The following is an 11489-nucleotide window of genomic DNA, read 5'->3' on the forward strand; positions in this document are numbered from 1 at the left end:
GCAAGGTACTTGCCAATTCCCAGCAGTTCCTTGGGCAACCATGACATCAAATGATCATCTATGACTACAGTACAAAAATATAACATGGATAATGAGCAAATAAAACATACTCAAAAAGCATTCAGTTTCAAACTCCCATGTCTCAAACACAGGATGCAAAACATCTCAGACACCTGCCGCAATAAAGGGATAGTTCACCCAAAAATGAAAATTCTGTAATCATCTACTCACCCTCCTGCTGTTCCAAAATCAAATGGCTTTCTTTCTTCTGTGGAACACAAAAAAAAGTTCAAACCTCAAATGTCAGTTAACATCCCAGTGAGGTTTGACGTCAATTGATGTTCTTGTCACCTTGTAGTTGATGTGGTCTGTGTATGCGTGCTTTTGATCAATGATTTGAAAGCAAAAAAAAAAAGCCACTTAGAACACTTAGAATATTCCGGTTGAGTTGTATGGATTCTTTTCACACTAAGTTCTTTAAATGGTTCCATGAAGAACCTTTAACACATTCATGGACAGGTTCTTAATAGTGGAAAAATGTTCTTCACACTATTGTTCTTCTATGGCATCACTGCAAACCTTTTGGAACGTTTATTTTTTTAAGAGTGTACCTTTAAGTTCTTGATAGTTTTGAGCTTGATAGGTTTGGACCCCATTGACTTTAATATATGGACAAAAACAGCTGCAACATTCCTCTAAATATCTTCATTTGTGTTCCGCAGAAGAAAGATAACCAAATTTGGAACAACATAAGGGTTGAGCTATTCATTTTTTGGTGAACTGGTCCTTTAAAAGAGACGCACGGCCACACCTTGAGGCGTTCTGTACATCTGATGGGCGTATAACTGGTAGGAACCCACAGATTTTGATGTAGGCCAGTGCGCCTCACACATACTGCTCACTCGCTCTTTAAAAATTGACCGTAGAATATCTACAGGTCATAAACTTGTTAAGTGCTCAATAAAGGACACTTAACATTGTTATGATATTCTTCGTATTATCAGGATAGTTCTCTGAGAAATTAAAATTCTGTCATTGTTTACTCACCCTCGTGACATTCCAAACCTGTAAGACTTTCTTTCTTCTGCAGAACATGGGAGATATTATGAAAAATGTCTATGTTGAAACAATGAAAGTCAATGGGCGTGGATCTGACCGACTTTCGTTATATGGACAAAGACAGAATATCTTCTTTTGTGTTCCACAAGTCAAAGAGGTTTGGAACAACATGTGGGTGAGTAATCAATGACAGATTTTTGGGTGAACTATCCCTTTAAAGTAGTCCTTGGGCACAAGGAGAAGGATCCCAGGCAAATGATCCTAAACGGGACATTAGCACCCCATTATCACTGGGTCTATGATCCATAGAACCTCAGCACTTATGGTCATTGTAGTCCACGCTGTTCTATACATTATAGGTGTAGTCTGTCAGGTAATCCTTCAGCCGGTTAGGCAAAGGAAGTTCTTGTACACGCCGTGTGGTTTTATTGATGGCAATACGACACAGGTGCTGCAGAGACGGTGTGGCTGTGTACACCGGAGTCGTGAGCAGCAGCTGCACAGAGCCGTTGGACGGGGCGAGAGGGGTAGTCCTGCCCTTACAAGACGTCCGGGACAGCTGCACGTAGTGCTCCACAAGATGGACGACGCTGTCGAACTGCTTGAGTTTGGGCTTGACCAGCACCACGGAGTCCAGCTTGAACTTGCCATCCTTGTATTCGATACGCAGATTGGTTGGTCCCGCAGATGTCATGGCGGAGATGGTGAAGAGGTAGTCCCTCTGAGAGCTGTCCCGGACCAGAAACGTGCCCTCCGACGTGTCCTGCAGGATCTCCTTGGCTTCATTGGCTGTCAGGCTGCCCCAATACCAGCCTGCTTCCAAGAAAAGAAGACACACAGATGGTCATACGTATCCTCTTCCACAGTATTTGTTTCAGTCGTTTGCTTGTGTAATATGAGACCCATAACGTTTCCCTCAAAGGACACGCTCACAAAACCGTGACTTACTGAGCTAATTAGCATCTGATAATGCAGAAAAAACCAAGCACTTCCGAAATGAGCTGTTAAATGAACGTTAATTGAAAACATTATGGCGACTGCGGAACAGCAAGTCTAAACAACACGGCAAAAATGTCAACAAAAATGACGTGTCTTTCCTGAAATGCTAGACCATCTGACTGGGAGTATTTGACATTTTTAAAAGGCAGATGCTTGACAGATGTTCCCAAAAGCTACTCAAATTGTTTCTCTCAGCAGCAAACAAACATAAAAATGGATCTCTTTGCAGCATCTTAATTACTGTATGCTGCTTTTCTCTTATATACAGTGCCGTGCTGGGCTAAATTTGCTTGTGCACTTGAAACCAGAAAGGGACGCAAGCAATTGAGGACAAATGTTCCAGCCAGGCCAGGAAACATAACAAAAGATGATAATGTCAATCTTTTGTTGCACAAAAGCAAACAGAAAACAGTAAAGGCTTTTGTCAGGAAATTCCTACATGCATTCACTAACATACTTCATATCAGAAAGGGGGGCTTGTGGGAAAAAATGCCTTTTTTCAGTATGTGGGAGCAAAAAAACAAACACAAATAACATCTGATATAGTCTGTAATATTGCCTACTGTTCTACTTGGTGTTAAATTAATTTTACTTAGACTTCATATGTAATATCCCAATCCTGTTTGGATTAATGAATTTATGAAATTCAAGTATTGACTTAAACGGATTTAAAAAAAAAAAAAACTGTATACTTTATATGGATAGAAAATAAATGTCCTCATAAATGTAAAAAATAAAATGCCCCCAGAAATCCAAAGAGGGTAAAAAAAAAAAAAAAAAAAAAAAATCATTACTGGATTTACATTCACCTCTCTTATATTTCTCTGATATAACAACTCCAAAAAACACACCAGATGCAAATTATATCACAAAAAATGTATAAATAAATAACAGAACAGTCCTCAATCAACATTTAAACCACATGACATTCAAAAAATGAAATAGCTGCTTTGAATATCAACAAACTCATGCCAAGAGCTTAGTGTAAATTTATGAGATTAAAGTACACTTAAAACGACCTTTAAACATTTTATTGAAATTGTATATATAGGGTTACTTTTTTGAAATCGTCTATTATCAATTTAACACCACATTTGACGCATTTAAAATACTGATTATTTTTTATGTATATAAATCACTGCCTGTGGCTGTGTATCCAACAGTAATCCAGTCACAAATGAATAGAATATGGAAAGGAGCAGTAAACGTTTACCGGTGTTTTTAAGGTCTCTCATGGCAGTGGCAATGCGACTCTGTTCGGACTCCGTGACTTGTGTTTCAGTTTGCGATCTCCTTTCATTCTCGATGCTTTCCGTGGAGTCGGATGAGTGACAGGTCATTGGAGAACCGCGTTCTGCATCCAGTCAAAGTCTATAATTATCCCTCAAACTGACGACTGACTCTTACAATCAACCAAAACATGTGAGAAGTCTTCCAAAGCGTCCGTGGATTTTGTTTGGCTGCGCCGATCTGAAAATACAAATGTTTTAGACGACATTATTAGGCTATATATACGAAGAGTGTTGTTGTTACAATCTTCCACCTGTTTTTAACACTTTATGTGGTGAATTTATTGAGGTATTCAAATTTACTTGTTCAAAATTATTATGCCATCCCACATCCCACTTCATTTTAAACATTTAAAGGGGCCATGAACCATTTTTTTTTTTTTTTTATCGTTTTATAATGTTTCCTGAGGTGCACTTATAATATTAGTATGATTTTTACATCAAAATTGTCAGCATTTAGAAATAAAAGTCCATTTTCTACTCTGATTTTAACCCTCTGATGTTGGAAGGGGCGTGTCTGCTTTGAGACATCCACTGCTATGATTGCTATAACAATTTTACTACATTTTTAAGTATTTACGTATTACAGCTGTTGAGATAACCAATCGTGAAAAGTGTCAATTATAGCATTAAATTCAGATCTACTCCCCTAGCATGAAAGGTTGCAGCGATGAGCGTTTGCCAATGACTGTTGAGCGCATGAATGCAGTGATCTCATCATTTCAACTCGATCTCTGCACTCTCACAAATGCTTTCATCGTTACTAAGAGTGCAAACATGATGTAAATAAGACATTCATTGTGCAGTGTAGACAGCGTTTTGGCGAGGGTTCAGAATTCAGTCACTGATAAACTCGAGCTGTGTGATTGACAGCTCCAGTGATTATAAAGGGAGCGTTCTTTGATCGCTTTCTGTGGTTTATGTAGTAACTGATTACATGTAATCTGAATTATGTAATCTGTAATTAGATTATATTACATTTTAAAATACTCGTAATTAGAGTTACTATTGTATTTTAGGGCTGCAACAAACGATTATTTTGATAATCAATTAATCTATCGATTATTAGAACGATTAATCGACTAATCATCGATTATTGCACTGATTAATCAGTAAGCTTTGTTCGATTATTCTACTTTAGCAATTAGTTAAAATATTGAGTTATACTGTACTTTAACTAGTAAATAAAACAAGGAAATCACTTCAGCTTTTAAAAGTGTATTTTTAATAATTTTCAAGCCAACTGAATAGACCAATATCCTTCAGGTTAAAAAAATATAATGTAATTATGTGGGTTTTTTTTGAAAAATGAAACAACAACATACATACACACACATATTATATATCATATCATATTATATATATTATATATATATATATATATATATATATATATATATATATATATATACACAGTACAGTCCAAAAGTTTGGAACCACTAAGATTTTTAATGTTTTTAAAAGAAGTTTCGTCTGCTCACCAAGGCTACATTTATTTAATTAAAAATACAGTAAAAAACAGTAATATTGTGAAATATTATTACAATTTAAAATAACTGTGTACTATTTAAATATATTTGACAAAGTAATTTATTCCTGTGATGCAAAGCTGAATTTTCAGCATCGTTACTCCAGTCTTCAGTGTCACATGATCCTTCAGAAATCATTCTAATATGCTGATTTGCTGCTCAATAAACATTTATTATTATTTTCAATGTTGAAAACAGTTGTGTACTTTTTTTTTCAGGATTCCTTGATGAATAGAAAGTTCAAAAGAACAGCATTTATCTGAAATACAAAGCTTCTGTAGCATTATACACTACCGTTCAAAAGTTTGGGGTCAGTAAGAATTTTTATTTTTATTTTTTTGAAAAGAAATTAAAGAAATGAATACTTTTATTCAGCAAGGATGCATTAAATCAATCAAAAGTGGCAGTAAAGACATTTATAATGTTACAAAAGATTAGATTTCAGCTAAACACTGTTCTTTTGAACTTTCTATTAATCAAATAATCCTGAAAAAAAATATTGTACACAAATATTTTGTACAATTGTACACATTAAATGTTTCTTGAGCAGCAGATCAACATATTAGAATGATTTCTGAAGGATCATGTGACACTGAAGACTGGAGTAATGATGCTGAAAATTCAGCTTTGCCATCACAGGAATAGATTACTTTGTGAAATATATTCAAATAGAAAACAGTTATTTTAAATTGTAATAATATTTCACAATATTACTGTTTTTACTGTATTTTTAATTAAATAAATGTAGCCTTGGTGAGCAGACGAAACTTCTTTTAAAAACATTAAAAATTTTAGTGGTTCCAAACTTTTGGACTGTACTGTATGTATGTATATATATATATATATATATATATATATATATATATATTATATATATATACATATACATACATACATACACACACACACACACACACACAAACTATCGAGTTTATGGTCACTGAATGTCTTTCCTGAGGTAAATGTTACATTTTGTGTGATATATTTGTTTGCAAGTTTTATTGACTTCTTTCTGCGGTTAAAACTCCGATTAAGTGATTACAATAGAGATGGATTAATTTCAGTAAGTACTTTTTGATGTTCATTCATGTTTATTTCGCGCTGTAATAGAGAGGAATAGGTTCACATGCCGCTTGAACCGAGGTGTTACAGCGATCTGCCACACAACGTTAAACAGCGTCACCACCACAAGTATTGTTTGAATTCCGTAGTAATATTGACTGAATTTAAAAGCTTAGACTTAGTTTTATATCAAAAGTAACCTGATCTGTCGGTGCGTTGTCTGTGTCCTCTTTGCTCTGAGATACATCTTTCACTGTGTGAGAAAATGAACGTGTGGCGTGAGAACAGTGAGTCTGAATGAGAGTTGGTGGCCCTGCATGACAGCATTCTGTAGTTCTGCTAAACGTTATGTTTGTTATGTTTATATGTTATGTTAATCTCCCACATTTCACGAGTTCGACTTCGTTTGCACTATGCTCTCCAAAGCGCTGACTTCTTTTATTGGATTGGATCCGGGAGGGCTGCATTACAGTATTGCGCTACAGCGCCCCACTGGTTACACCGCGTTATTGCAGGCCCTTCAAATATGAGATCAAGAGACTATTCGACAACAAAAATATTTGTCGACAATTTTTTATTGTCGACGTTGTCGATAATGTCGACTAATCGTTTCAGCCCTATTGTATTTATTACATGATTATTACATGTTATTCTCACAATGGCGTTACATTATTCAATTAATTGATTCTACTTTGTTATAGCTATTTTAATTTTCATTAAATGCCTACTGCTTACATACGTTCAGAAAGTCTTCCAGGTTTGTGAAACTGCACACACAGACCAGCCACTGAGAACTGAGACCCACACAGCAATTGATCAGAAATCATTTCACTTTTAAGAAGTGTTTTCTCAACATTACAACATTGCATATCTAATCAACTCCAGACGAACACAATTATTATTTGAATTGTAACTCAGTGAGTCATTTAACCACGTATTACTGTCTCTGAAAGGCATTTGCCTTTCAAACCCATTAAAATGTACAAATTCATGTAATTTCATATTTACATGCAATGCAGGGATTCCAAACTTTTTTGTCAGCTGAACCTCTTTGCCCTAATATATAAAGTAACCCCTTAGAATTTAAGTTAATAAGTTAGGTCAATAATAAAATTAAGTCAATAATAAGTTCACAGTTCTCTGATGTCAGTTAATCTTCATAACATGAAGTTTATATATATATATATATATATATATATATATATATATATATATATATTAGTAAATATTTTTGTTTGTTTCATTTTTTATGATTTATTTACTTACCACAATAGCTTTTCATTTAACCCCTGCAGTTTCATCATGAACGGCAGTCTGTGAAACCCTAATGTAATATTTAATGCACTTCATGTTGTTGATAACAATTTTTCTTTATTCTCTTTATATTTTTATATCAATATGGTTCAAAAATGATCCTTTTCAAATCAATGTGATAAATGAGTTAGGTCAAAAGTAATCTAAAAAGTAATCAAAAAGTAGTCCAATACATGAATACATGACCAAAAATTAGTAATCTAGATTACATTACTACAATTTTTGTCATGTAATCATCTGGAATCAGTAACTCACTACAATCTGTAAGTAATCTACCCAGCACTGCCTATATAATTTATCACAATTTAAATAACAGATTATTTTCATGCTACTAAGAGAAACAATGTGAAGTTGACTGTTTAGTCAATGGCTTCATTTAATAACGCAATAAACGATTTTGAGACAAAGAACATCTGACTGTACATGAATCATAACATAGGCTATTAGAAATGACTGATCACAGATTAGGCATGTTGGCATAGGCATAGGCATGTTGTGACATTACTGTTGGTTTCGGCACAGGCTTTGCAAACAGACTCTTGCTGCAAGATATGGACCCAACATTAATATCCATATCTTACACTCTAAAAATGCTGGGTTAAAAACAACCCAAGATGGGCTGAAAATGGACAAACCCAGCAATTGGGTTGTTTTAACCCAGCTAATGGGTTGTTTTAGCCCAGCGGTTGGGTTAAATGTTTGCCCAACCTCCTGGGTAGTTTTATTTAACTCAACTATTGTTTAAAAATTACTGCATTGCTTGCTTATAATTAACTCAAACTATGTTGGAAATTAACATTTTTTTAATATGTTTAATAATGAACATTATTAAGAAGTTGTTGCCTCTAATAATGTCTGATTTTTTTTATTTTGGATTCATTTTAAGCCAGCCATATAGTAATTTTTAAACAATACTTGTTTTAAATAAAACTACCCAGCAGGTTGCGCTAACATTTAACCCAACCTGCTGGGTTAAAACAACCCAATTACTGGATTTGTCCATATTCAACCCAACTTGGGTTGTTTTTAACCCAGCATTATACAGTAAAAGTCTGTTTGCAAAGCCTGTGCCGAAATTGCGACTGATTTACCAAAGAATCCACAGTGAAATGTAAAGAACAATGTACTGAAACATTCACATAGCTGAAAATAAATAACCACTTTCCTAGCATTAGGATCCTTTGGAAGGTATGTTATTTTTAGTCCGGTGATCCTGTAGCTCTCTTCTCATCTCACTAACGTGCCAGTGGGAGCAGCCAAAGATGCGATTGAGAGGATTTGGCATTGATTTTCTTCTGCAGAGGCGATCTTTCGTCGCACTATTATGTCATAATGTGATAAAATCCGAAACAGTCGTCTTCAGAGCTTGGTTTCAATAAAAGCTGTTTATTGACTAGCAATGATGTTTTGAGTTCTGAAACGTACAGTATGTTTTTATAATGACCTCTTACATGTCAAAAGATAGATTTCTCAATTCATGACCCCTTGTATTCAACCTAGTCCACTTGGTTCAGCTAAACACAGTACAGACAGTGTGTGTGTTATGGTAAGTGTAGCAACACTGTCCTATTTTGTTCAATATTTGTGTGTCCAGCAGAATGGAAAATGTTACAACCCTTCCCGTCTATTTAGACATGATATTTATATAGTTTTAACACGTAGATGAAAAGCTTGTGAGAGTGTTACAGTGGCTATTAGATTAAAAAAATTATATAACCAATTCAGCCATTTAACATGCATCGCAAAATAAGTTATAAGAAAGATATGAAATCACTCTTTCTTCTTACCTCCAAATTGTCCTGTAAATCCTTTATATTACAGTCCTACAGCTTCTACTGTCACCTCAGGAGGGTGGTGCTCACATATGATAGTGATTTCACCCATGTAGCTCATTTCTAATTGGTTATTTGAAAAACACTCATCAAGTGATAAATGAAAGTTGCCATTTCGTTTAAATCTCAATTGAATAACCCAAAGGTCAGCCTATTATTTTTAACTGGATAAAATAACGAAATGTCAATCGTCATGAGCTTCATAAACGTCCGTCTTCTGTGTGAATGGTTCATTGCGCACGTGCATGAGGAATAAAAACAAAGGCTGCCTTTAAGAGACGGCAAATACGCAGAACTGACTTTACTAGGAAACTGCATTGACAGCTCCTGCTGGTAAATGATAGTGTGACAAATAAGATAAACGACTGTATTTTACACAAAACCTGTAAATGAAGATACTTCTACATGATGTGGCTGCTATCTAAAACATAATAAATTAGAAGAGATAATTTTGACCAAAAACAGTTGACAGTCGGAGAAAGCGTACATCACTTACCTTTTGTCTAAGTGAAAGCGATAAGCAATTAAGTCCAGCGCGTTTCGCGTTACAGACGTTGAATGGCACCATGATTTAGACCCATCATTTATTAATGGGAAACACTGATCGGTTCACTGTCAAGCGACCAGCGAGTCCTGATGCTAAGCAGGTCGAGACGCGTTTTCCCTTGTATTTGCATTGATTCTTTCGGCAGCGACACTCCAAAAAAAAAAAAAAAAAAAAAAAAAAAAAAAGCGACACTGTCTGTCTCGCTCTGTCTACAAGCGCACCGCACGCGCCGTGCGTCCAAACGCGTTCACAGCGCGCGCCAAGCGAACAGGGCACATATAATTACTCTCTCCAGCAGTTTAGCGATATTCCAACGAATATTTTTTTTCCTGCTTTGTGTGTGTGTGTGTGTGTGTGTGCGCGCGCTCGTCGTTAACGACTTAATCCTCATTTAAAAAGACTGGTGTACAAAAGACTAATTTCCAGGAACTTTCCAGGAATCGTATCACGTGGTCAAAAGCGCGAGCGCTCTCTTAAGGTCGTGCCAAATAGCTATTTTTGTTTGTTTGTTTGTTTGTTTGTTTTGTTAAGAATATGCCAGACAGAGATTTTTTTTATCACAATATACGCTACTTGTAGATATCATTTTATTATTATTATTTGCTTTTTGATGTAAAGAATATGTTTCCATTACTACCATTCTTAGCAATTCGTAAGATAATTTCTTTATTCAAAAGCCTATCAGCAATGAAATGACAATTAGAAGTACTTAGGCTAGGCATGTTGTGACATTATTGTTGGTTTCGGCACAGGCTTTGCAAACAGACTCTTAATGCAAGATATGGACCAAACATTAATATCCATATCTTACACTCTAAAAAATGCTGGGTTAAAAACAACCCAAGATGGGCTGAAAATGGACAAACCCAGTGAATGGGTTGTTTTAGCCCAGCGGTTGGGTTAAATGTTTGCCCAACCTCCTGGGTAGTTTTATTTAACTCAACTATTGTTTAAAAATTACTGCATTGCTTGCTTAAAATGAACCTAAAATATGTTGGAAATTAACATTTTTTAATATGTTTAATAATGAACATTATTAAGAAGTTTAATGAATAATAATTAAATAATAAACATTAATTAAATTGCTTATTAATAACTGTTCACCTTTTGCTAAACTGCTGGAGAGAGTAGCTAATTATATGAGTCCTGTTTTTGATGTAAAGAATATTTTTCCATTATTACCATACTTAACAATTTGTAAGCTTAATTTCTTTATTCAAAACCCTATCAGCAACGAAATGACAATTAAATACACACCCCAAATCTATTTTTTATTGTTTATTTACATTTCAGCAATAAACCATGTTTATTTATTTATAAACCATCTGTAATGGGCATATTTTTTTGGGGGGGGGGGGGGTTCACTAAAAAGGAATTTACAGTTTGCTTTTCGAGATCTGTGAGCCAGTGACAAGTGCCACCTTAAAGCAAGAATTTATTGCCTATGCACAACAAAACAAAATATAACAAGCTGTAATTTAACCTGTGTAAAAAGCAAAAATCACAATAAACCACCTAAAGTACAGTTTAAAATGCATTAGGGCTACCTTAAAAATGTCTATAAATAAAATTGGCAGAACCTTCCCACATGTGTAGCAGGCATTACAATCCCTGTGTGAAGACAACAGTGGATTACAGCAGTCAGAGGTGACTGTAGGTCTGATGTCTCAGATGACCTTGCAGAACGGCTACTTCTTTCATGAAGACAGTTTGTTTGCTTGTTAATTGTAAACATTTAAGAGGATTATTAATTGTAAAATTAAGAGGATCTTAGCAGACCAATCTCAGGTGCTACATGCAGAATGTGTTCTTGCTTATAAGGGTTAGTTCACCTAAAAATGAAAATAATGTAATTTAT

General features: G+C 35.0%; 1 protein-coding gene across 2 annotated transcripts; it reads right to left on the reverse strand.

Annotated features, from left to right (window-relative positions):
• Positions 1 to 1047: 1047 nt before the first annotated feature.
• Positions 1048 to 10016, reverse strand: socs2 (suppressor of cytokine signaling 2). 2 transcript variants are annotated; one of them, XM_048155945.1, is made up of 3 exons: positions 9581 to 10016; positions 3272 to 3528; positions 1048 to 1872 (listed from the first exon to the last, which is right to left on the reverse strand). In XM_048155945.1, the coding sequence occupies exons 2-3, from the start codon at positions 3396 to 3398 to the stop codon at positions 1406 to 1408; spliced, it is 594 nt and encodes a 197-aa protein (XP_048011902.1). In that variant the 5' UTR covers positions 3399 to 3528; positions 9581 to 10016; the 3' UTR covers positions 1048 to 1405. The 2 variants fall into 2 exon arrangements, with proteins under 2 accessions (XP_048011902.1, XP_048011903.1); XM_048155946.1 differs by lacking the exon at positions 9581 to 10016 and adding an exon at positions 9040 to 9551.
• Between the last annotated feature and the right edge of the window lie 1473 nt (positions 10017 to 11489).

Source organism: Megalobrama amblycephala, linkage group LG14 (assembly GCF_018812025.1).
Source record: "Megalobrama amblycephala isolate DHTTF-2021 linkage group LG14, ASM1881202v1, whole genome shotgun sequence".
In the NCBI taxonomy this organism is placed as follows: domain Eukaryota; kingdom Metazoa; phylum Chordata; class Actinopteri; order Cypriniformes; family Xenocyprididae; genus Megalobrama; species Megalobrama amblycephala.

Bases quoted from the DNA above. Each gene is read 5' to 3' on its own strand.
- socs2 (XM_048155945.1), bottom strand. From the start codon at position 3,398: ATGACCTGTCACTCATCCGACTCCACGGAAAGCATCGAGAATGAAAGG. The intron at 1,873-3,271 runs GTAAACGTTTAC...TCTTGGAAGCAG, and splicing joins GAGAGACCTTAAAAACACCG to GCTGGTATTGGGGCAGCCTG.